The sequence below is a fragment of the Myotis yumanensis genome, unplaced genomic scaffold (assembly GCF_028538775.1).
Source record: "Myotis yumanensis isolate MYYU_CA2020_CCGP unplaced genomic scaffold, mMyoYum1.0.hap1 SCAF_5, whole genome shotgun sequence".
Taxonomy (NCBI): Eukaryota; Metazoa; Chordata; class Mammalia; order Chiroptera; family Vespertilionidae; genus Myotis; species Myotis yumanensis.
The window spans coordinates 93,585,073-93,611,144 of record NW_027223756.1 but is presented as its reverse complement, the minus strand read 5'-3'; the positions used below and the strand labels follow the sequence as shown (position 1 = coordinate 93,611,144).

Genomic DNA, 26,072 nt, shown 5'->3' with positions numbered 1-26,072 from the left:
TCTGCATAGTATGGGGACGAGAAGTGGTCCATGTAACTACAGTGGCCTTCGTTTGATAATTCTGGCCCAGGAGGTCTGCCAAGTATTTTAGGAGCTAACACTTTATCCTTGAACTTGTCAAGTCTAATCCGCATTAGAGGAGATGTCACAACAGTCACAAACTGGGCTTTCTGAAATCATTATTTCTCTGCTGGTTGCCATGCTATCACCTGGAAACTAGTAAAGAGATAGAGTGGCTTCACTTTTATGGTTGTGGACAACAGCATGTATGTGTAAATATACACTTTTCCCTCACGCACATATGTAACCTCAGTCGCTTCAGCACTGGCACACCAGACTGGAAACATGTTTTAGTCACACTTTTTGTTTTTAACCTTGAGTCAATATATACTGTGTTCAAAAAGTTATGAAAAAAATGTACATTCTTTACCGCAGATTGAATGGTATGTATGTATGTATGTATGTGTATGTGTATGTGTGTGTATCAACCAAACCAATCATACTCTTAGAAGAAATTGAGTCAGACTTAGTGCAATGAGAAAGTAATTTCACAAAGTTGAGGGGTCCTGGCTTTTAAGAATGCAGGTTTCAACCCTCTTCATGTGTTGAGAGTGAGACGTTCCTGTAGAAACACTAGACTTGATTTCTGAAACCAGGTCAGTAGAAACCATTGAAGTTTATTGGCGGTCACAATGCTTACACTGTATGCAGCAAACACCCTTACAAGTCTATCCGCAACCTGATCACGCAAGAAAGGATTCACCAAACAGTCGCCAGAGGAGAAGGAAGAAAAAATTAATAGGTTTGTTTCTGGGGGTAGAGGAGAGAAATAAAAATAACACCTAATTGATGAGTGTCCCATGGGCAAGAGCTGAACTAGAGATGTGTACAACTAGCAGCAACAATTGTGGAAAAGTACAAGGCAAATAGCTTTCTCCATTCATTTCCTCTGTAGGTTAAATTTTTTTAAATATTCAAAACATTTATTATGGTTTTCATTTTATAAAAATGTATATTTTTAAGGGGATGGGAGAATGTTAAATACTTCATGCTAGGCAGACCTTGTTATTAAGAACCCCTCCACTTAGTAACTCCCTCCAGTTCATACATTCACGAGTGCAGGGTACACATATAAATATCCACACGCACACACCCACACACACTGCCTCAAGGGCTGGGGAAGACCGAAATTTGTTGGCCACGCGCAGTTGGGTCTCTGGTGGACTCATCCAAATCGCTCCATAGGAGAGCAACCGGCTCAATCCCTTTTCTCTGGTCTCTACCTTTACGGAGACCAGGAACCCTAATCATAGACTTATATCTGACTTTTAGAAGCAAGAGGCATCTGTCCGAGGATGAGGGTAAGCAAAGTGGGGAAACAGGATGAAGCTCAGAACACCAAACACTTTTAGCTGGAGTGGCAGCACTGCAAGAGACCGGGGACCTAGGGCAGCATCTGGGGTTGTGGGGGAGGGATGGTGCTCCGCATGGCTTAGAGTTCCTAATAACAAGGGTGATACAGTAACAAGAAGTGATAATTGGGGGGGCAAGGAAAGGGCAATAAGAAAAAATATACATTTGGAATTTTTACCTTTTTTGCCTCTCTACACTGTGTCACTAAATATATCTCTGCATGTCCACACATCCTCTCAGTAAAGCTCCAGGCCACCAGAATACACATTTCCTCACTCGCATACACAACCCTCACATCAGCATTGGTGCACTAGACTCTGTAAAAATTTTTCAGTCACACTTTTTTTTTAAACTTGAGTCAATATAAACCTTGTTCAAAATGTTATGAAAAAATGTACATGTTTTTACAAGGCAGGTTGTGGCAGGACACTGGGGGTTCTTCGCCTTTGGGTGGCCCCAGGAGGGGGCTGGAGTCTCACATATTTGTGTCTCTATCTCCTCCCACCACCCTTCCCACCCCTTCCCCCAAGAACCAGCAGCGCCCTGCCCCTAGTGAGTGCACTCACATCCTATTCCCTGGGGAAACAGCGAGTTGACCTTTGCCATTTTTCCCACACCCTTGGAGGAGGGAGCCGGGATCAGCCAGGCCCTCTCCTTTGTAATTGTTTGCCCCTTGGGGCCAGACCAAAAGGACGCTGCTCTGTGTAGGTAGAGTCCAAGGAAGTGTCAGCTCATCATATCATTGCTGTTCACGCCGTAAGTGGAATTCTTCATCGAGTCGTTCACTTCTCGACGGAATGCTGACAGGTTCTGGGTGAACCTAAGAGAGGATGCATGTCGGTGGGGGAGTAAGGTAAAAGGGAAAGGTCTTTGCCTAAAGGTTTCTAGCAGACAAGTGGCTACTGAGAGGCAGAGCGATGGACTGATGGGTGGTGTTTCTAAGGTCAGTAAATATCAGACTTAAGACTCAGGGAAAGGTGGGCTAGTTTGTGCCCCTTCTAATTGCAACTTCAGGGCAGGCCTCAGATCTGCTCATTACATGGGGCTGAGGGCCACCCTGGGTTCACGGCAGCCCAAAGGAACCTCCCTGACAGAGGCAGGAAGGATGAGGATGAGGATGAAGCTATTTCATTTCTTAATGCCTAAGAGACCTATGGCTATGCTGTCCAATATGATAGTCACTAGCCACATGTGCCTGCTCAACACTTGCATTATGCCCAGGGCAACTGAGGACCTGATTCAAATGAAACGAAATGGAAATGCTATATTTTAAGTTAGTTAAAGTAAAATAAACTTTAAAATTTAATTTAGAAAAATCTCCATTCAGTTATTGGGAGAATTTCTACATGCATTTGGAACAACTTCAGTATGGGGAATCTATTTTGTCATCTGTAAATTTTATGAAATCTAAATCTAAATCATATTTCTGATGAAAATTTAGCATCTGAATTGAGATGCCCTGGTAAGTATAAAATACACAGGATCTTGAACTTAGTACAATAAAAAGAATGTTAAAATTCGCCGAAGCCGGTTTGGCTCAGTGGATAGAGCGTCGGCCTGCAGACTGAAGGGTCCCAGGTTCGATTCCGGTCAAGGGCATGTACCTGGGTTGCGGGCACATCCCCAGTGGGAGATGGGCAGGAGGCAGCTGATCGATGTTTCTCTCTCATCGATGTTTCTAGCTCTCTGTCTCTCTCCCTTCCACTCTGTAAAGAATCAATAAAATATATTAAAAAAAAAAAAAAAAAAAAAAAAAAAGAATGTTAAAATTCTATTTTTAAATACTAATTACACCTTGACAACATTTTTGATACAATGGGTTAACGAAAGTATATTAAAATAAACTTTGTGTTTTTCTTTCATTTTAATGTGGCTACTAGAAAATTTAAAACTACTTATGTGGGTCCAGCCAGTGTAGCTCAGTTGGTTGAGTGTTGACTCCATGCACTGAGAGGTCACCAGTTCAATTCCCCGTTAGGGCACACGCCCGGGTTGTGGGCTCTCTTGTGGGCTCAGTCCCAACAGGGGGATTGCAGGAGGCAGCCGATCCATACTTCTCTCTGATTGATGTTGCTCTCTCCCTGTCTCTTCCTCTCTCTCTAAAATCAATACAAAGATACAACCCCCCCTCCCCCAAACGAAAAAAACCCTCAAAAACTACGCATGCGCCTTGCTTTTCTATTGGACAGCACTGCTTACATGGCCTGTAAAGACAAGGGATTTGAAACACAGTCGTTGGGGATATCTTGGCAGGGCCCTCCACACTCAACTCACCTGTCTCTGTTTTTCGTTAGAAGGTTTCGCTCTATGCCTTCCATCAGGTTTTCGAAACACAGATGCATAGCCTGCTGCTTCTCTGGGGGCTGGCTGTTCACGATGCTGCTCCTCAGGTCAGAAAAATACTGGGGGCAGGAGTGGGACAGGGCAGGGCGAGGAGAGAAGATGGAAGAGCAGATCAGCCCTCCATCATCTGCAGGGTCGAAGGATGGAATAGCTACTAAAATTGGATACTTTTTTTTTTTTTTAAATTTCAAGCACGCACTTGGAGGATAATATATCTTTATCTCACTTAATCACCTGTTCCTTAATGGGACTCTTGACTTATGCTTGTTCATGGAAGAGCTGGTACTCTGATCTCCAAGTATGTTCTCCCCTTGTAACACTTGCTCATTCTTTACTTTTGTCTGACCTGCCACACGTGCTGACTTCGACTAGGTAGGTGATCATGTGTTGTTCAAAGCACGAGTTTCTCATTGTGGCATGTTTCTGAGCTGCTCACAGTGTCCTGAAAAATGTGCACCTGCCCCTGTCCCTGGTGCTGGGCATCGGGGAGATGGCTCGCTTACCTTTTCATTAAGCAGTATCAAGCCAAGTAGGGGTCGGGACATAGACCACTGGTTCCTACAGTCTTCAAAGATGATGATGTTCAGCACCGTTGACAACATCTGGAAATGGAGAATCTGAGGCAGTGACCTAGTGGTCGCTACCCAAACTAATTAGATTCCAAATAGAGGAGTTTATTAGGGTGGAAGCCTTTTCTGTCTAGGGTAAACCAGACAAGTATTTTATGTAGCTTCATTTTAATCTTCTATTACAAGGTAAGTTTTTCTTCTAAGACATTTCATTTCCTGTTCTTTAAAGTGGCTTGCTAATTCATTTTAAAACGAACCTTCCCAGTTCACCCTGATTTGTGGAAAATGGGATCAGTCAAGAAAATGATGATGGTGCAAAATCACTTTGCACGCTAGCTCCTTGCACTTATCTCAGAGGAGAGAACTTTATAACATTTCTGGAGATGTGATGGATTGTGCACTATTTTACTGCCTCCTTAGAGAATAATGTAGACAGAGACGAGGCATGGGAGAACAAGCTGTACAGGTGCATACTGCTAACTCATGCTCCATGCATAGTCACAGGGAGGCAAGGCACTGTCATGGGACAGGCCCAAAGCACAGGGCTGTTGTGACACTAGAACTTCTATATCCAATGATTACTTTGCACACTCAAAACCCATCACAATTCTAAGATATAAACTTCACCGGGCAGCAGTAGTCTGGTGAGCTATCAGACTCATTATCTTGCTTGGCCTCCTGTCTTGAAGAGGGACACCCCGCGCTGCCTGCGAACCCTCGTGTCCTTACCTGCTGGATCATCTCTGGATGCTGCTGCATGATGTGCAGAAAGCGGTCACTCTCCTGGTTCAGGGGTGCTGTCCTCTTCTTGGTGCTACGCGACAGCTGCTTGAAGAGGTACGTCACAATGTGGTCCAGGCAGGAGCAGCAGCCTGTGCATACCATGGTGTCTAGAAGGAAGAGGGCCAGGGTAGAAGAGAGCAGAGATACTGAGCTGCTGATGGGACTTGGGCAAGCACAACTGCCCTTAGCTGAGACCCCAGGGGTGCCCAGACAGACCGGGAACTGTGACCAGTTCAGCCAAGACCATGGATTGGGATGCTTTTTGTTAGCCTCTCACCCTTAAACATAGGTCAAATTCTAAGTTTGAAAGTGAGTGTGTGATAACACTATAAATAAATATTATTGAAATTATTGGCTCAATGTAGTACGGATGCATGTTTTCTGCTTCACAAAAAATAAATGGTTCACACGTATCAAGTACTTCTATTGTACTAAGGACTCTATAGATAGTCTCTCTAATCTGTTCTCTTGAGAACTCCAGGAGATAGGCATTCTACTTGACAAATGAGTAAACGCAAGTTTGGGGAATCACACTGCTAGTGATTAGAAGCCAAGAAGCTGGAGCCATGAGCCCATACTCGGAGTGACCTGGGGGATGGCGTTAAACCCGGCTTAGCGCAGCCTATCAGCATCTGCAGTGTGCTAGTGGGCTGCAGACTCCGCTGTGCGTTTCACAAAGATGACACTGCAGCACAGCCTGTGAACCAAGCGCTGGCCTGGCTAGGATGAACCCTTACAAGAGCAAACCATTCTGTTTCTGTCTGTGCAGAGGCCCCTCCATTTTTAAGAAGCGATAAAGCAGCCTTCCAAAGCAGGGTGTGCTACCCTGGCTGGACTGCCCTAGCTATGGCTGTGCAGCTGGCTGACAACCCAAAGTCACTCTATGCACTTGCAATGTATCATGATTACTTTGCAGTTGATTTAACCTTCCATTTATTTGTGATCCCCAAGTGTGCCCCCGCCTGCCTCTCTCTGCAGCTTCATTCCTTTTCATTCTCTTCTGCACGGGGGTACAGACATCTGGACTTCTGGTTCTTTCTTGCCTCTACGTGCCAGTACTTGTGGTCCCTGCTGCTAGGAAGCCTCCCCCACTAACCTGGTAACACCTGTTTAGCTTTGAGGTTTATGCTTTGATACCAGTTCTTTTGTCAGCTTTCCTTGACCCCATTCCTGAACCCAGGAGTTCAGGGGTGCTTTCTTTCTTTTTTTAAAAAATATTTTATTGATTTTTTACAGAGAGGAAGGGAGAGAGATAGAGAGAAACATCGATGAGAGAGAAACATTGACCAGCCGCCTCCTGCACATCTCCCACTGGGGATATGTCCGCAACCAAGGTAACATGCCCTTGACCGGAATCGAACCTGGGACCTTTCAGTCCGCAGGCCGACGCTCTATCCACCGAGCCAAACTGGTTTCGGCATGGGGTGCTTTCTGAGAGCTCCCATAGCGCTTCTACTTCCCACTACTGTCCTGGGCAAGGGAATAGGTGGTTGTCTGTTTATGTGTCTGTTTAATCCTCAGATAAAAAGCTCCTAATGGACAGGGACCAAGTGTTATTAATCACTGTATCTGCAGTGCCTAGCAGGTGCCTGGTCCTTAGGAGGGGATCAGTAAGTATTTGCTGGATGAGAATGGCCCAGGAGTCATGTGCTCTGTTGATGGGCCAACTCCTGAAACAGTAATCCCTTGGATACTGGGGCAGGATTCTCTCTTTCTGTTAAGTGGTAAAAACAAGACGACTACTCCAGGTGCTTACCAAGTGCAGTAAGTCCTTCAGATATGGAAGAGAGAATGTACATGATGACGTGAGGTTCCAGGCTTGCAATAAAGTTCATGTGGTCCTGCGTCAGGACTTCCAGTAGTGAGTAGTAAGACTGGCTGAGCTTGGGGTAATCCTGTGGGAGAAGAGGCAAACAAAAATCAGTCTAGGCGCTGTGCACAGCTCACGGGGAGCAAGATCTTAAATAAAAGGGCCCAGTCCCTTCAGATGGGAAAACGAAAGTTAGAGCTGGCTGAGAGTTCTGCAGAGAATGGTTCAATCATAGTCTGAGGCCAAGAGAAGACTGCCATGAGGGATTGGGCCTGCCTAGGAAGCTTAAGGCTTACCAGGAGATCACTGTGGGGAATGGAGAGGAGCAGCTTGATGAAGGTCTGGAGAGCATTGTCCAGAGCATCGTCTCCATAGAGACGAAAGACTCCAAAGTTGACATAACTCCCGCTGAGAGCAGCCTTCAGCATGGAGAAGCAGATGGAGATGCCCTTGAGCTTCAGTGCATAGACCTGGTCCTTTGGGACCTCTCCTAGTGTCAGGATGCGATTGCCTGAGTAGACATGTGACATATACTTATTTAACCACGTTACAACTGTAGTTTATATATCAATTCAATCCTCCTGCTCCAAAGGCCCCGGTGCCAGCTGGCACTGTGACCCCAACACTGAGCGACACAGCCGCGTGGCAGTGCTGTCCTGGGTACGGCCAGAGCTGGCCCGAGACCCACATGCAGCAGCTGGGATGGAGCTGGAAGTCATGTCGGGCTGGGCTCCTCTAAAGCACGTACCATACATTGTGATCATCTTGCTAGTTTCTCTGAAGAGTAAGATGCCATTGGGGGAAGAGACATCAAACTGGAGCCGCTGGGATCTGGGCAGAGAACACAGAAGGAGAGACAGTCAGAGGTATGCTGCCGAAGGCTGGGTACCCCAGGCTCTCATCTGAGGACCTGGGGTGATTCTTTTCGCACTGAGATATGTAGATAAAATTACTCTTAAAATTGTTTTGTTTGATGAAAGCAGAGCTTCTACCACCATCACTTCTTGGTTTTAGTACCTTATTTCTTTCCTAGCATTTCCACGGTCTGCAATGACTGTCCATACTTGTTTTATTGTCTGTCTCCCCCCAGAATGTCTAACTCACAGCCTTTAGACATTAACCTACATTTATCTTTACAGCTTTGGAGGAACTAAGGGAGGCACACGCATCGTTACACTTTTTAAGGAGAGAAATGCAAAGGGACTGGGACTGCTCTTACATAAATCAGGTAGGAAGGCAAACATTTAAAAAAAACCCGAGCTTTGAGTTCCTGACTGTTCCCTAAACCAGAGCAACTCTTCATTGGTTTGCTCTACCTTTTAATGAGTTTCACTGACTCTAGTTGTAAGGTCTCACCCCCCAGGAATCCTTCTTAATCCTTTTTCCCTCCCCTCCCACACTGATCCCATCAAGATCTCACTCTACAATATGCCCTGAATCCTTCCACTTCTACGGCCCTCTACTGTCACTCTTGCCTGGACAGTTCATTCTTCATGTGGTAGTCAGAATGGAACCTTTAAGTAATATAAACGAGATCACTTTAATTCCTTGCTTACAATACTTCAGCAGCTTCCCACTGTAATGAGAATACATGCCCATTCTTCACTACTGCGGGACCAGGTCCTGTTAGATCAGCTTCTGTCCCTTGCTTGACTGTCTACCAGGGCTTCCCCATTCACATGCTCGCTCCAGTGGCATTTTTCTGTCCAAGACCTGGCAAGCTCCCCCTTCTCAAGACTTCCGCAGTTATTTTTAGAATGCTCTTGCCCCTTTCTCTGCAGGGCACCCAGAATTTTTCTTGTCATTCAGAACCCAACTTAAATATCACCTTCTCTGACCCCCTCTCCTTCAATTCCTTTGTTTTAGTACCTTATTTTTTCCCTAGCCCTTTCCACTGTTTGAAATGACTGTCCATCTCCCCTCAGAATGTTACACCTAAGGTTTGGCTGGCACAATAGCTTAGGAAATTGCCTGGCAAAGAGTAGATGCTCTCAAATATATAGTTTATAAGTGAATAACTCTTAACTATAAGCCCCATGGGAGGCAACATCCTCTTTGAATATTATAGACTCCCTCACCAAGGAAGTTTTTTTTTTTTTTAATATATTTTATTGATTTTTTTACAGATAGGGAGGGAGAGGGATAGAGAGTTAGAAACATCGATGAGAGAGAAACATTGATCAGCTGCCTCCTGCACATCTCCTACTGGGGATATGCCCACAACCAAGGTACATGCCCTTGACAGGAATCGAACCTGGGACCCTTCAGTCCGCAGGCCGATGCTCTATCCACTGAGCCAAACTGGTTTGGCACCAAGGAAGTTTTAAAAATTATTCTCTCAGGAGTGCTGCGAGAGGCAGATACACAGATCTGAAATTCTAGTTGAGTCAAAGTGCTGGATTTTTCTTTTTCCTCCATCCCTAAATCATTGGGCAAATCTAACAATCTTGTATTTGGGAATTTGTTCTCACTTTCTTTTAAAGTAAATCTTTATTGATCCAGCTATAATCTACCTAACAAATACCTTTTGTAAGAAAGTGTGTTCTGCATGGCTCAGTGGCTGAGTGCCGACCTATGAACCAGGAGGTAAGGATTTGATTCCTGGTCAGGGCACATGCCAGGGTTTCGGGCTCAATTCCCAGCAGGGGGCCTGTAGGAGGTAGCTGATCAATGATTCTCTCTCATCGTTGATATTTCTCTCTCTCCCTCTCTGAAGTCAATAAAAATATATACATTTTTTTTTTTTAAAAAGAAAGGATGTTCTAATGTGCACTGTATCATTCTTAACCATCTCCATGAAACTTGATGGGCACGGCATCATTTCCAAATGTTAACTTGTATGTGTGGGCAGGGAAATGAGAATCCTGGTTGCCAAATTCACTTTTCATAAGAATGTGTACAGTGAGCCTCTTTAAAGTGACTTATTTCCTGCAAGCAGCCACGGCTTTGTGTGGCTGGGACACCTTTCTTCTAAACAAACAAAAACATATACCCGTAAACTTTTAGAAGTTTTCAAATCCTAATAGCAGTGAACCATATCATCTTCCACAATCTGCTGAAAACACTAGAAAAAGCAAATTCTCTTAGGACTCTCCCAGATAAAAGGCAGTTGTGCCCTTTAAAAATCTTCTTCCTCCTTACCTGTTATGAACTAATTCAGCCATCAGCTTCAGCACAGGTGTGGTGCAGGCTGGATCATGATACCACAGCTCAATTGCCCGCTGAAGGATTGGCATGTAGGATGGGTATCTGTAAGTGAAAAGCTAAGGAAGAATTCCGAATTCAGAGAGGTACAGAATTTGAAATGATTTCTCAGCTCTGGCCAAGCATACACTGTCAGATTAAAATTCTCTAACTTCCTGTCTCTTGCTGTGCTAATCTTCGTCTTTCTAACCAGAAGGTGCTAAAGTGATTGTGTGTCCTTTAACTTGTAATAGGCATCTAATAATACATTGAAGTTTACATAATGCCTTTCTACTGAAGAGCACAATGCATTTCATGTTGTTATTTATTCTCTTAGCACTTGTGGTATGATAGGGAATCAGCTGTTTCTGTTACATAACTTTGGAGAAACAGAGGCACTCAACTGGAAATGATTTGTTCAAATTATCAAGTCAGCAAGATTAGGCTTTATCATCCCTAGTAAAGCTGTCCTTTTTTAGTAGATTGAAATGTCTCTCTTTCCTAAGTGTGGCAAAATTCATGCGCAAAATCCCACAGTGGGACAGTTCCACGGCCACTTACATCTGGGGCTCCGAGAAAAGCTGGGGAGCCACCTCATTCATTTCCCGCCCTCAGTGACCAGAGCAGACAGCGTTATGTCATTAAACCACGCTGGAATGGCAGCTTGTAAGACAGCTATGGCAGGTCTTCTGGGTAACTCTTCACCTTCTTTGCCTCCTCACTCCTCCCCCCGCCTCCTTCCCCATAATCCCATCACTCATTCAAACTTCAGTTAAGGCCAGCTGTGACACGAGTTAGGATACATCCATTCAAACAGCATCATGAAACTGGTCTTGGCATTGAAGGCAAAAGCTATCCCTCTCAGGTCTCTTACCAGGCCAACTAGAGTTCGCTGTAGAAGAAGGCAAAAATATGTTAAAAGCAATGAAAAAGCAAACCTATAACCAGCTGATGGGGACTTCACATATCTGTAATCAAATTCTTCCTCCCATTTTTCAAAAATTACTCCTTCCCAGAAATCTTACCATTTGTGACAGCATGGATGAACCTGGAGATTATGCTAAGTGAAGTAAGCCAGTCAGAGAAAGACATATGATTTCACTCATACATGGAATCTAATGAACAAAAATAAACTGACAAACAACACAGACACAGTGGCATGGATACATGGAACAGAATGACAGCTGTCAAGAGGGGAGGGGGATGGGGGACTGGATGAAAGAAGGTGAATGGATTAGCCAAAAGACATATATACATAAGGAAAGAGAGATGGAGGCTAGGTGGAGGTCAAAGGGGGGGGGTGGGGGTGGGGTGGGCGGGCAATGGGGATGGAAAGCGACTTTGCTTGGGGTGGTGGCGGCACGATGTAGTGTGCAGATGATGCTTTACTGAGTTGTACACTTGAGACCTGTATGGTTTTGCAATCCAACGTCATCCCAGTAAATACAAACAAACAAACATACATTTCTTCCCAAATACTCGGAATCAATCTCTTCCATACTAGAATGGCATCCTTTCCCTGGGAAAGTTAGGTTTAGAACCTTGTTATATTATGAAAAAGGGATGGTCCCAGTCTCATCACAGCAAAATAGAGGCTGATGAAGTTTTAAGATATTAATGTGATCAATCACGTAAACACTGAAAAAGGAAAAACAGGCGGTAGAAGAGTCACATATCCTGAAAGTCTGGTACCACACCTAGTGACACAACAATGCCAGCAGTGCCTCTGCCCCTCAAATGCAGACCCTGCCAGGGGAAGACAAAGGAGGTGACACGGTTCCTGGAAATAAGACTCAGGTGTCACATCTTGGAGCCAAAAAAGCACTACGCTGTGCTTTTTTCAGAAAGAGACCGAGGCCCAGAGGTCAAATAACTTGCCTGCAGCCATGATGCCATGTGGCAAGAGGGCCAGGATTAGGACTCATGGCACCAAGACACCAAATCCAATGCTGCCTTTCTCGATGGAGCCTTTACTGAACAGCAGTAAGACTGCTCTTACAAGCTAATCGTCACCAGCAGGCTCAAGGAGGTAGCACATTTGTGTATCCTGTCTCATTTGTTAAAAATGACTGTCCTGCCTGACCGGTTTGGCTCAGTGGATAGAGCGTCGGCCTGCGGACTGAAGGGTCCCGGGTTCGATTCCGGTCAAGGGCATGTACCTTGGTTGCGGGCACATACCCAGTGGGGAGTGTGCAGGAGGCAGCTGACCGATGTTCCTCTCTCATCGATGTTTCTAACTCTCTATCCCTCTCCCTTTCTCTCTGTAAAAAAATCAATAAAATATATTAAAAAAAAAAAAATGACTGTACTTCTGCTGACAGCCTGCTTTAAGCAAGCAGTTCTATTCCTAAACTGATACTGTGAGCTCAATGTTCAAGTCTAAGACACGGACAATCTAAAAGACTTGTTACATTAGGCGTAACAACACTGGTAGTTCAAGGCCAGATGGTTCTTTCATGAACTTGATTTGCGTTGTACAGAACTAATGTGATGGGGAAAGGGCTGATGTTCCCCAATATCCCTCAGTTATATTTGGTGCTAGCAGGTTGTCACTGTACATTACTGCCATGTCCAACACTAACTTAGCTTTAAAAATTTTTTTTAATTGATTTCAGAGAAGAAGGGAGAAGGAGAGAGTCAGAAACATCAATGATGAGAGAGAATCATTGATCAGCAGCCTCCTGCACACCCCCTACTGGGGACCGAGCCTGCAACCCAGGCATGTGCCCTTGACCGGAATTGAACCCAGAACCCTTAATCTGCAGTTCAACGCTCTAGCTCAGCCGTGGGCAAATTATGGCCCGTGGGCCGGATCCGGCCTGTTTGAAATGAATAAAACTAAAAAAAAAAAAAGACCGTACCCTTTTATGTAATGATGTTTACTTTGAATTTATATTAGTTCACACAAACACTCCATCCATGCTTTTGTTCCGGCCCTCCGGTCCAGTTTAAGAACCCATTGTGGCCCTCGAGTCAAAAAGTTTGCCCACCCCTGCTCTAGCCACTGAGCCAAACCGGCTGGGCTAACTTAGCTTTGAATGGTACCCATCTCAGGTCCTAAAACACTGACGTCGAGAGATGGACCAAGTGGTGCTGCTCTCTGACGTCCCTGCTGACTTTGAGATAGAAAATACAGAGGCTTTCTAAAGATAAAAAGGAGAATTTTAGAATGTCAGGTAAAACCTGGCATTTTGGGGGGCAAAACCCCTGGCCATTTGGTAGCTCTAGAATTCAGCCTCAATGTCATTATGGACACTACAAAACGTCCTACACATATTAATAGCACAGTGTCTTCTGGTTTTGGTACAGAGAGCTGTAAGTAAGGAGAGCTGATGTGCATGAAGTAAAAACAAGAGGGAAGCAAAAATCTAAACATGACAATTTTGCCTTGGCTGGTGTGGTTCGATTGGTTGGAGCGTTGTCCCATACACCAAAAGGTTTTGGGTCCAATCCCCGGTTGGGGTGTACTTCTCTCTCACATTGACGTTTCTCTCTCTCTCCCCTCCTTTCCTCTCTCTAAAAGTCAATGAACATATCCTCGGGTGAGGATTAAAAAAGAATACATTAAAAATAAATAAAAATGATAATTTTGAGAGCCAGGAATCAATAACTAAGGGTAACTTTAAAATTCCATATATATGGAAATTCATAAACCCTTCTAAATGACTCATGTACCAAAGAAATCTTAATGGAAATTAGAAAATACAAGAAATTTAACGATAATAAAAATGTTACATTTCGAAACTTGTGGATTCTGCAGACCTGTTTCACAATAGTATGAACATACTTAATACCACTGAAATTAATATGGTACTCTTAAATATGGTTACACTGTACATTTCATGTTATTATTATTTTTTTAAATAGTTAATCAACTTCTGGCCCAGCTGGCGTGGCTCAGTAGTTGAGCATCGACCTATGAACCAGGAGGCCATGGTTCGATTCCTGGTCCAGGCACATGCCTGGGTTGTGGGTTTGATTCCCAGTGTGGGATGTGCAGGAGACAGCCAATCAATGACTCTCTCTTATCTATGATATTTCTATCTCTCTCCCTCTCCCTTCCTCTCTGAAATCAATAAAAATATATTAAAGAGCCCCCCCAAAACTTCTGGAGTAATATACCTAGAGGGGCACTTATAGTCTTAAATGGTTACATTATGAAAGAAGGGCTGAAAAGTTAAGAAGTTAGAATAGCATCACCCCAACAAAAATATACGAAAATAAAGATTAAAAGTAGAAATGAATGAAATACAAAACATGGGTAAAATAGAGCTAAAACAAAGAAAAAAAATACAAGGACTAATGAAACTAAGCTCTGTAGGACTGATAGAAAAAAAGAGGAAGTACTAATTAGTATTAAAAATGAAAAAGAGACAGAAACTAAAGATACAACAACAATTAACAAGGCAATGCAAAAACATAAAATAACTTCATGCTCATACATTGAAAAATTTAAGATAAAAAAACCCTAATTGCTGCTTAAGAACACGCTGTAATGTAAATATAGAGTTGATAAATCCATACTGGCTCTTGTATTTCAGGACCCCAGGAGTTGAGGAGTTTAAATAAAAAGCTAACTCTGTGGAAAATTTATGGGTCAGAACTATTTTCTGTATTGCTAAGCCAGTGGTCGGCAAACTCATTAGTCAACAGAGCCAAATATCCAACAGTACAATGATTGAAATTTCTTCTGAGAGCCAAATTTTTTAAACTTAAACTATATAGGTAGGTACATTGTTATTATCTTAATTAGGGTACTCCTAAGCTGGCCTTTGCTAAAAACGTCCTCAATCTGATTGAGGTACATTTGCTGAGGTCGACCCCTTCCAATTCCCATCCACACTCATCTTGTATACTTGTTTCGTCTATCTCCTTTCCGAAATCCGACTTCTGCGCATGGGCCACGAAGTTTCAATCGCACTGTACGTGCGCGCCCGCACGTGGTATTTTGTGGAAGAGCCACACTCAAGGGGCCAAAGAGCCGCATGTGGCTCTCAAGCTGCGGTTTGCCGACCATCGTGTTAAGCTAATCGAGTCTCTATCAGGGACTCCCTCAACCAGAAGCTGACCAGTCAGTGGGTGAAGGACTCACCTTTGCCTCTTGCTCATTGAAACTATTGGTGCTGAACATCTGGGCCACCGCCTCAAACGCTGCTGTGAGTGGCAGCATGAATTGCTCATACTGATCCTCATCCTCTCCTGTAAGGGAAACCAGCAGGATGTGACCCCAACATACACAACTCAAAGCTGGGTATGCATAGAGAATGAAAGACGAGCAGGTCCAAGGGAAATCAAGGGGCCTGTATTACCCTAATTAGTAGTAATTTCAGAATAAAATGTGTATATATATATACACGCACACACACACACAATTTTTAAGCTAGAAAATGGCTGAAATCATCTTATCCAAATAGGTTCAACTTTTTTCCATACTGAGTTACAATATCAGAGATTCATATGTATGTGTATAAGGCACTCTGATATTTATCTGTTTTTCCTTAAGTGAGAACTATAGTCAGCTGAGAGAGAACTGAGTCTGGTGTGTGAGAACTAGACGAGACTCAAGCTTGAAACAGGTGTGTGTAGAGGCTTTATTCAGTGTTCTTTTTTTAGTAACCTTTCACAAACCTAAAAAAAATCTTTAATGTCATTGTAGTAGGATCAAATTTAAATAGCTCAAAATTATGATGATGCCATTCTGCTTTAGTTATTAGTTGATCCCAAACTGCTAATATCACAGCTAGAGCTAGAAAGGTGTGTAAGCCCTCCGGGTTCATATGTGCTAATGAATTGGGAAATAAAAGGTTTTGCTGCACCCCTATGTGGGGTGGATGGGGTTATATGACCAACAAGATGTATTTAGGAATCTCAATTCCCAATTCCTTATTTTACAGATGAGAAATATGGACAGTACTTTAAAACCACTGCACATCAGCTGAAAATTTCAGACGCATACAGCTATTCTTTCAGGTACAGGGGCCCCGATAGTGTGATGTACTCTCAGACTATTATTTCGGATAGTTTTGTTTCTGTTGAAACAACAGAAAAGACTGCCCCCACACCTAGTTTTCTATCCTCAAGTGAAAATCTAGAACAATGTCAGATTACTTTCATCAGTGTCTAAGATTTACTGCAGTACCTAAATCCACCATGAGGAGACGCCCAAGTGCTGTGTAGAAGGTAGTCCGACACCGCATGTCTGTCAGGTTGGACTGATTGTTAATGCCCAAAAATGAAAAGTGCTCGCTCTATTGAAAAAGAAAAAACAAGTTAAAATGATAAAAACATGGGTTAGAGGCAGAATGCAAGCCAGTAATTTTAGATCTACTGATCCCTTTCAAACTAATGGCTACATCATCATTCCTTAAGGATATGACGGGTATTAAGAATTTATTTTTTGATTTGTTATTGTTACCTACAACTAATTTATCTTGGTCTGAATACAGCTGGCGATTTCACCATAACTCAGACCATCTGGAGCACAAAGAGCAGCTGTGACGACAGTTAAGTGTAGCTGGCAGTGTGCTGGGGGTCGGAAACAGTGTGGCTGGAGAGGAGCAGGAAAAGAGCTAAGACCACTCACCGTGTGATTGTTCAGCATGAACTGTACCGCACTCAGCTTCACTAGTTTCCTTACACTACTGTATGTGCAGGCAAAAGAAGAAGGTCAAGGAAAGTGTGAGGCAAACCAAGAATCTTTAATGCAGAATGAAACTACTTTATCCTAAGTACAGTTCCATATCCAGATATTATTTTTCTTAACCACTTGAGTATAACACTGTCAAAAGGGGAAAAAATGTGTACTCTTCTAAGCAGTGTTTAACTGAGCAATGAGAACACCCATACCAAACTCCTAACAGTAAGAAAATAGATAAAACCCAGCAGTTTCCCCCAAGAACCATGAACATCCTAGAGCAGCTTTTCTCCAGGAAGCTTAAGAGATAATTAAGCCCTCAGGCCCTGCCTAAAGGGTCCATTGTGTGTAGTGAATTACCTTCCTCTCCTATGCGTTTAGGAGGGTACTAGCTATATGTAATCTTTGGGAGAATTGAGAAAAGTCACTCAATATTTTTAAGGTTTACTTTTCTTGCAGACTCCGGCTTGTGAGAGGCTGTCTTAGAGCGGTTCCAACTTTGCAGCAGACCTAGACCAAGTGGAGAGGAAGCAGAGCCACTGCTTTTACTGCGAAGCTTGTAATCAGGTTGCTTCTAGAGATAGCCAGGGATAAATCTGTAGTAAACTATCAGCTTGTGGGTTGCCTCATTTCTGGGGCCTGGAATTATTCCTGGATTCTGTGTGGGCACTGCTTTTGGCTCCTAGAATGGAAGACACTTAAATACCCATAAAGCTAAATTAAAGTGGAAACAGCAGGCAGCCATGATTTCCAAGAGGGTGCACACCACAATTCCTGTGGTGCACAGACGCTGGCTTAGAAAAGGATATCCAATGGAGAGGTCATTGAGAAGCTGTAGTGTCTTGGAGGTGATTGGTTCACAGCGGCCCCAGTACTTGAGGTTGGTGATGCTGGAGGACAAAAAGAAAAAACAACACAGGAGACACTTTTGATTTGCCTGTTTTCCTTGAGGGTTGGGATTAGAAAATCAACCATCACGAATCACCACACATCTGCATCACCAATTCACAGACATCACAACCACAAAAAATGGGTATAAAATCTCCGTACTTACATTTGGTTGACTAGAAAAATTATCCTTCAGATAATCTTCACTACTTGGTTCCAAAGCTACACTGGCCCATACCCAGGCCCTTGGAATTCTGGGGCACTCCAGGGCTGATTTCTGCAGCAAGGGTAAGAGATTTCTGCGGCAGTGATAACATGCAGACGTATGCAATTCTGCACCTGCACCATCCACTGTCAGCTGCAGAATTCTAGTAGCCCTTGCTTCTGGATTCTTGGCTGGCAGAGTCCTGTAGACCCCCTTTGCCTTTTTCATCTTAAATTACCAACCAGCTCATGGATATGAGTGTTTAGGATTGGGATGGTTGGAAGGAGGCAAAATGTCACTTTGCACACAGCCCTGGGTAATTTGGCTCCAATGTGTGCTTTGAAAAATTAAGCTCCTAAAAAGGGGAAAATGCAAACAAAGGGCACAACTTAAAAAAACAACAACAACCAAAGGGCCAATTAGGAGCTTTCTTCCTTCCAACTCTGAAGACAAGTCAAACAATAGCACTAGATTTTGGAGATTCGAAACTCTCAAAGGGTGTGATGCTTGAGAGGAATAGACTGTTTTAAAGTGGGGCTCTCCTCCCAGGGGGCCGCCTAGTGAAAATCAGCACCAGAAGGCGAGTGCCCACTCTGGGCACCCCTGGCAGCAGGGTGATGGAGTGAGAGGCTGAGCACCAATCACTGGGGAGGGAGGGCCATTTTGCTAATGCCACGACAGGGTTTGACCTGTGATTCCAGAGGCTTTGGATGAGATGCCACATGAACAAAATTAAATCCTTGCCTGTACAAGCCTGGAATGCTCTGGGGCCGGGCCATATCTCTAAGCACAGCTTGTCACACACTCAAAATGCACAGTTTTCTGACGCAAACCATCAATGCTGGAATACCAAGGCACTGGCAGCACAATGCCAAGATCACATTTTACAGTTGCAATAGGATTGCAAGGGACTCTTGCTGATGGCAAGCCACAACACTTACATTTTTCCTATGAAGACGCTTAGGACCATGGTCTCATCATTCAAGCCCAGAACTTCTGAGAGGCGGCGGTACAGCTGGTGTTGTGTTGAGAAGAGAAAGTAACCAGAAAACATAGATTAGAAAAATCACATCCCAGTACTGTTATGTCGTTATTCATGGGGTAAGATGTGGGAAGAAGAATGGACAACAATGTTGAAAAAGCCTTTATTGACGTGAAAAGCTAGGCTCTAAGTATTACTAAATACTGGGTAGGTGTTAGGCTCTCTTATAGTCCCTTCAAATGCTGAATTTACAAAAAGACTGTGAAACCTTCTGCTGTTCTAAACATCAATTCATGAACAGAGACTGAGAACTGACAATTCTGGGAACACCAACAGGTATTTGTTAAGTATATGGAGCACTAGAGAAATGGGCCCATTCTTTGATGAGTCTCCCAAAATTCTATAAACTAAGAGGAGACAGTTGGACTATCCTGATACATAAAACCTGGAGACTGTGGGACTGTTAGCAGCTGTTTCCTTGAACAGCAATTCCACAAACAGAAGGGAGAACCAATGGAGCCAACAGAGAGTCTGTTACCTTAGAGGATTTTTGCACCTGGTCCCCAATGTAGATCTTACGAAACTGTTCAAAAAAGCTCAGCATGGCCAGCTCTAGCTTCTCGTTGCCTGCCTGAGCCAAGCGAGAATCTGTTAGGTTCATCAGCTGGAGCACCCTAGAAGAAGAAGAGCAATGGTTCTCTCAACAGCAGGATATCTCAGTCACTCTAGAAAGAGTCGTACAAGTCTCCTCTCCTCCCCATACTATCTGAAAGGCATTCTCCGCAGGCTCTAAGTGCTGGGGAGGGACTAAGAAGTCTGCCCCACAGGAACCACAGCCAAGGAATAAATATGAATGACTAGTGAGATGTTTAAAAGTTCCAGTCCACTGAGACTGTAGATTGAGGCAGAACTTGTAATCAGCTTAACGATGGTGGGGGAAAAAGCCCATCTTGTACTACAGTAATGGTTTTCCTTGAAACTTCTGTGAGACCTTGAGTAAAGCAATTTATTTTGAGTCTCTGTTCCTCATTTATAAAAATGAGGGAGACTGGACGAAACCAATGGTTCTCAATCATTTTTCTCACAGAGCCAAGAAAAAAATGAAGACACATGAAGGACAATGGTCACAGGTGGCAACACTTCCAGGGACCAAAAGCAGAAATACTACCTGTGACTTCATCCCTTTTCCCTGGACCCATCCTCACCAAAGAAAGCATACTGGAATGCAAGTGCATGAATGTGAACGAATAAGAATAATGTTATTACAAGTGACTCATCCGACACTTTGATACTGTGAGAATAAGTAACAAACTATGTGTGACATGTCATGAGTGAATTAGATTCAGCCATTGTGGAGCAACACGCAGCTAGAACTGGTATAGAAGAGACTGTCTGAACTCAATTTACATGTGGCACACACAGTATCACACCAGGCTGCAAACTCAAAGAAGTATTAGATGTCATCCTGAGTAAACCTTTGTTCGACTCGTCAAAAAATGCCAGTGTGACAAGATGTGATGTGGTCATCTGACAAACAAAATGGGGGTAGAAAGAGACAAACGGGGATTTTCAGAATCTGAATAAGGATTATGGATTAAAATATCTGGGGAGCAATAAATTCTAAGGCACCCTGTTAAAATGTATTTATCTCTAAGGAGACATCAGAAAGTTTAGAACCCTTCAGGGTAGCAGTTCTCTGAAAGGTCAATAACCCATTTTCATAAAAATACTACCACACTATTTGCCCTTTTGCTCAAATTTTCATGGGAGGGTGAGGTGCGGTTTCCTAGGGGCTACAAGACCATGGGATCACAAGACTGAACGCCGAAGCAGGTCTGAGAATCCAGCTGACTTCTATGCCAGACATTAGAACAAAGCCACTCTTCTCATTAGTTTTTTTTGGAAAAAGTTATTAAAAATATTATTTATGCTGAGATGTAATTTGGCTTACTGCTACTTTAAAATGAATTATAAAATTTTTTTGTTTTATTTCTAATATGATAAACACTGACAGATGTGTCTCACATTAAACAAAGGCTCTCTGAGGTTCTCAAGGTTTGAGAACCTCTGCTGTAGGGTATTAAAATAGCCCACCATTTTATTTCTATGGTAAATTTTTAGAAATCACTAAATGCTTATTTATGGGCTTTAGTAATATAAGAATCACACAGATACAAATAACCTGAAGTCCTGTAGGTGGAGAAGTATATGGTGAAGAGATCTGAAAGGCTGCAGAAACTATATAATTCTATCTTTGGAGGATATTGGAAGAACCACAGTTCTCTACTAGACTTGCTCTGGTACGGCAAAAGCAGTCCACATTTTATTAACTTTCAGGGATTGTCCTTAAACAGAACTAAAAGCGACTCCTCAGTCTAATTTTCCTAATTCTGTATTCACCAATTCCTTGCCGAATTCAAGTAAGGTTGATAGTCAGAGTTCTTGCTATACGTATAAAAGGTTTGAAATTGGACCTGTAACAGTCCTTCATTCTCATGGGCAATCAGCTTCATGAGATTATATTCCATTAATAGGGAGAAAAGCATTAACAGAAGCATGTCAGGTTCCTGTGGTCTCAGAACCCAAAAGGGTTGCAGCTGTGAAACAGGAAGCCCCCGTGGGAGCACTTACCGACAGACAAGCTCACCATCCATAGCATCCTGCTCATCAGTGCTGGCAAAAGAGACCCGGCCACCAATCACTGCCCCAATGATGTAAACCAGCCATGTCAGCCTTCCTGCAACAGGAGAAAACCCATTAATGTCACCTCCAGTAATAATTTCACAAAGAAATCGCTCACTGGGAGGATCACTTCTTAACAGGAGCTTCCTTTATCTTAAGAACACCATGGAGAAGCCACAAAGCCTTACTTTGCTTATAGTGTATAGCTACTACTCTGCTCTGGTAAGGGTGATGGCAAGGGGAAAACTCACCAGATAACCAAGTTTCCCCTACCAGACAAGGTCATTATTTTTAGAGTGCAGAACTTACACATAACCACTACAAATTATTTCAGTTACTCTTCCCTAGTCCCCTGTGGCACTTAACAAACACTCTTTTGCATGCACAGAGGAAACTGATGATGGAAGAATCCTTCTGAAGGAAAGAGAGGATAGAAGTGGCAATGGGTGGAAGGGTACTGACATCACCTCCGTACAGGCCTGGTCCACTGTCCACTCACCCTCCTGCACGGCAATATCCATTGGGCTTGCGCTGGCACTCTGCAGCAGCTCCTGATAGGACTGGGCCGACTGGTCAAACAACTGCACAAGGAGCGCACATGTCTTCTCGTATTCACAACGCCCGATTGTAGACAGCTGGTCCAATTGCTGCTGGACCAGACCTGTGTCCTCCAGAGGATCTTCCATTCCATCTCTACTCCCAAGGGAAGAAATATGCCTATTGATTTCCCCATCCGAGCAGCTCCTTCTTCTTCATTTACCCACTGTTTCCAACAGTAGAGGCCCATATCTCAACACTACTTTTAATCAAGGAAGGAATATAAAAAATTGGAAGGCAGACACCTTCAACCTAAGCACCAGTCTCCCTTAGGAATATTTTGCTTGTTGGTGTCCAATCTTTCAATCTGGATTTCCAGTTCTTAACATTTGTTGGCCTTGATCCTCTCATTCCTATGTTTCTCCACCCCAGCCTCTTAGCCTCTCGTTTGTTCTCGACCATAGTAAACTTTGGTATGATAAGTATCCTGTCTCCTGAGTGAGGCCATTGTGACCAGATGTGTTTTGGAATTCAGAAATCTTGAGGTTTTAGGGAGACAATATGGTATTTCTGCCATGTAATATAAACCCTCAACGGGCTCTGTGGTGTGGCAAATACAATATTCCTATAGCAGAATATTATGAATAGTCACACCAAGTAGAATTTAAAAAGACCATAAAGGGTCTCATATCAGTGCATGTCTCATTTTGCCACCAAATGAATTTTGGTGCCAAACTTATGAGAAAATTTAGTTTTCACATCTTGGATTTCAGAACTACAGATGGGGCTCTGTGGATTTATACCAGGTCTTACCTTCTCTACTATTTCATACATTTGAAAATCTTGTCATATTACAAGCTATCTACTGTTACATCACAGAATGACAACCCAGCAGCAGCAGCACCATCACTACCACTAGCAGCTCATAGTTGTGTGTTTACTGTGGTCCACACAGTGGGCCAGGAGACACAGTAAATTACTCCCTATAATAACCTCACCCAAGAGTACACAGCCATTAACTAGCTCTCTGGGCCCAGGGCCCACCCATGTAACCACTCCCCCACATGGTCTCACTGACACCAGCTGACTCCTCAAGAACAGAAACTAAGCAGCTAATAAAATAACTCCTCCCTGTGGACTTCAAAAATACTCAAATTCTGAAATGATTCAAAGTCATTAACAGTTAAGACAATGAACTGTTATGATAAGTAAATGCATTTGACTCTAAGCAAATTAAAAATCCAACTCAAAAAACCCAGATCTTCAGAGTCCAAGTAAATTCTCCTGAGAAATAGCCAATGAAAGCCCTAGCTGGTTTTGCTCAGTGGATAGAGCGTCGGCCTGAGGACTGAAGAGTCCTGGGCTCGATTCCAGTCAAGGCCACATGCCCAGGTTGTAGGCTCGATCCCCAGCAGGGGGCGTGCAGGAGGCAGCCAATCAATGATTCTCTCTCATCATTGATGTTTCTATCTCTCTCTCTCCCTTTCCCTTCCTCTCTGAAATCAATAAACAATATATTTTAAAAAATTAAAAAAAAAAGATAGCCAAAGAAAAAATATACAAGAGTAGTCTTAAAAGTTCTCATCACAAGAAAATATTTTAACTATGTATAGTGATGGATGTTAACCATACTTATTGTGATCATCTTGCAATATATACAAATACTGAAGCACTATGTTGTACACCTGAAAGTAATAGAATGCTTTATGTCAATTATACCTCCAAAAAAAAAATGGTTAAATGAGATCTTAAAGGTGGAAGCCTAGTCCAATAGGACTGGTGTCCTTATAACATACATATATGTGCGTGCACACACACAGAAAAAACCCTGTGAGACACAGAGAGAAGATGTTCATCTGCAGGCCAAGGAGAAAGGCATCACCAGAAACCAACCCTGCTGGCACCTGGATCTCAGACTTCTAGCCTCCAAAACTGTGAGGAAAAACAAACAACAACCCAAACCACAAGCAAGAAAGGTTCCTAAACCAAATAACTTAACTCCAAACAGGTCATTTTTGCAGGGGTCTGACATTCCTTTAGCTATATGTTTCTGGTACAGTTAACAGGGTAGACAGAAACCATGTGTTAATGTAATACAATCAGTGATCAGTTGCCTAGAATTCTTATTTCTTCTAGTCAACTCTGAATTGTGTAATCCCTTTTATCTATTTAATATTTTAGGAGTTCACATTAAGCACCTATAACTTACACATTATAATTCTTATAATCTATAGTCTATAAATGTTTCTCTCCTATATAAGGAAAATCAGTGGCAAGGACAAACATTATGTTTTGTATTCAAAGATATTGCTACCGATGGAAATAATAGGACACGAATAGGATGTTAAAGACTATTCTTTCAGATGTTATGCTATTCTGCTGACATAAAAGAATGACCATTAACAGTATCAGCTCCAATAAGACTCTTATCAAATACCCCTATCAAAGACTACTATCAAATTTTTTTTTGCCAATGGGGTGTCTGATCTCTGGCAAGTCTAACACCAGGCTACTGGGGGAAGGTTGTCCCAATGTCCTTACCTCAGTATGATGTGCACAGACTCCAAACGGGATGTAATGTAGGCTTTGGTGACTTCAGGAGTATAAGTTTCCAGCATATGGGGCTCTGTGGCTTTCACATATGGCACAGAGGCTGCCAGACGCTGCCATAGGCTCAGGAGATAGTGCACACTATTTGGGGCAAATTCCCAGTGCTAAGGAAAACCAAAAGAGCAGGAGGCATACTTCTTATTTTTGTACACAATACACTAGTCCCATGCCACTCGACACAAAGGATAAAGACTTTAAAAAAAAGATGAAAATCTTTTATGGGCTTTGTTCTGTGTATGGCAACTAGTCTAATATGTTTATTAGTATTTCAGAGACTATGCATCTAATGAGAAGAGCTGTTCTATGCTGGATGAGTAAACCTTGCCACAACAAAAACCTTGCATAAGTGGTTCTCAAACATTAGTATGCATGAGAATCATTTAGAGAGCATGTTAGAAATAGAGACACCAGGCCTCCACCCTGAACCTAGTGAACCAGAAATTACGGGGGTAAGATCCAAGCACCTGCCTTTTTCATTAAGCTCCTCAGATGATTTTGATGCAAGCCATACCGTTTGAGAGCCAGAGCCCTCTACTACATGAATAAGAGAGGGCATTGACTCACCCTTTACTCTTCTGTCTAGTTCCCTGTTCCACTCTTGCCTATTGGGTGTGTGTGTGTGATTCTGAGGGGATTCTCTTTGCCTTGCAATTACCGCATGTTCTTCTCCCAATACTCCTTGCACTTTTGTAATACACATTGAGTAGACGACCACAGTAATTACTCTGCAAGGTTACCATACATGTATTTATAATTCACTTTTGCCAAGGGGGAAAAAAAATTCTTAGAAGGCTAAACCCAGAGAGCAAGAGAAGCGGTTCCAATGTCTAGGAAGAAAGAGTCAAGCTACCAAAGACAAACCTGTAAGCTGGTCACCGTGAAGTTAGCTATCAATCGGATAACCTCAGGGTAGTTCTCCACCTTGACTAGTTCTCCCAGTTGATAGTTACTCTTCAGTCGGGCCAGCAGTCTGCAAAACTCGTGGTAGTTGTTCGGGTCTGACAAGCTCTGGGGGCAGCACAGGGGGAATAGAATGTGAAATGCGACTCACTCACTCTGAATGACAGGGATGGCTTCAGGGGAGGGGGAATCTACTTAAACTTGTAAGACGCGAATCCTCATTCAGGACACGTCTGTGTAATGTTCAAACATTCACCTGTGGCATCAGCCTCAACTGACAGAGTCTAAAACGGAAGCCGGAAGGATCACACTATGACCCTAAGGTTGTAAAGCTGATAAATGGCAAAAAAAAAGGGCGTGATCTAAGGTGTAACTAGTCTGCTTGCTTCTCATCAATTAAAAGAAAGATAAAAGAAATTTTCATCCTCACATTTGTCAAATTTATCAAGTACAATAAACCACGGCAGCAAAGTTATGCAAATGTTTTATATATTTAAACATTTAATAATAAAAAATACATTTATCTATTCCTA

The 26,072-nt window shown here is 43.0% G+C and overlaps 1 protein-coding gene across 3 annotated transcripts in view; it reads right to left on the bottom strand.

Annotated features, from left to right (window-relative positions):
• Positions 1 to 657: 657 nt before the first annotated feature.
• Positions 658 to 26,072, bottom strand: part of XPO7 (exportin 7) — a 39,331-nt gene continuing 13,916 nt past the window's right edge. For 2 of the 3 annotated variants that reach the window (XM_070416543.1, XM_070416544.1), the window contains exons 10-28: positions 25,501 to 25,647; positions 24,571 to 24,743; positions 21,992 to 22,185; positions 21,442 to 21,547; positions 19,349 to 19,484; positions 18,770 to 18,843; positions 17,545 to 17,625; positions 16,685 to 16,748; positions 16,241 to 16,349; positions 15,194 to 15,300; positions 10,905 to 10,993; positions 10,060 to 10,167; positions 7,667 to 7,749; positions 7,215 to 7,429; positions 6,865 to 7,003; positions 5,055 to 5,215; positions 4,260 to 4,358; positions 3,688 to 3,815; positions 658 to 2,233 (exon numbers count right to left, since the gene is read on the bottom strand). In XM_070416543.1, the coding sequence (XP_070272644.1) occupies positions 2,140 to 2,233; positions 3,688 to 3,815; positions 4,260 to 4,358; positions 5,055 to 5,215; positions 6,865 to 7,003; positions 7,215 to 7,429; positions 7,667 to 7,749; positions 10,060 to 10,167; positions 10,905 to 10,993; positions 15,194 to 15,300; positions 16,241 to 16,349; positions 16,685 to 16,748; positions 17,545 to 17,625; positions 18,770 to 18,843; positions 19,349 to 19,484; positions 21,442 to 21,547; positions 21,992 to 22,185; positions 24,571 to 24,743; positions 25,501 to 25,647 (2,307 nt within the window). In that variant the 3' untranslated portion in view covers positions 658 to 2,139. Of the gene's footprint in view, positions 2,234 to 3,687; positions 3,816 to 4,259; positions 4,397 to 5,054; positions 5,216 to 6,864; positions 7,004 to 7,214; positions 7,430 to 7,666; positions 7,750 to 10,059; positions 10,168 to 10,904; positions 10,994 to 15,193; positions 15,301 to 16,240; positions 16,350 to 16,684; positions 16,749 to 17,544; positions 17,626 to 18,769; positions 18,844 to 19,348; positions 19,485 to 21,441; positions 21,548 to 21,991; positions 22,186 to 24,570; positions 24,744 to 25,500; positions 25,648 to 26,072 lie in introns of those variants that run through there. The other variant, XM_070416546.1, reaches the window with a different exon arrangement.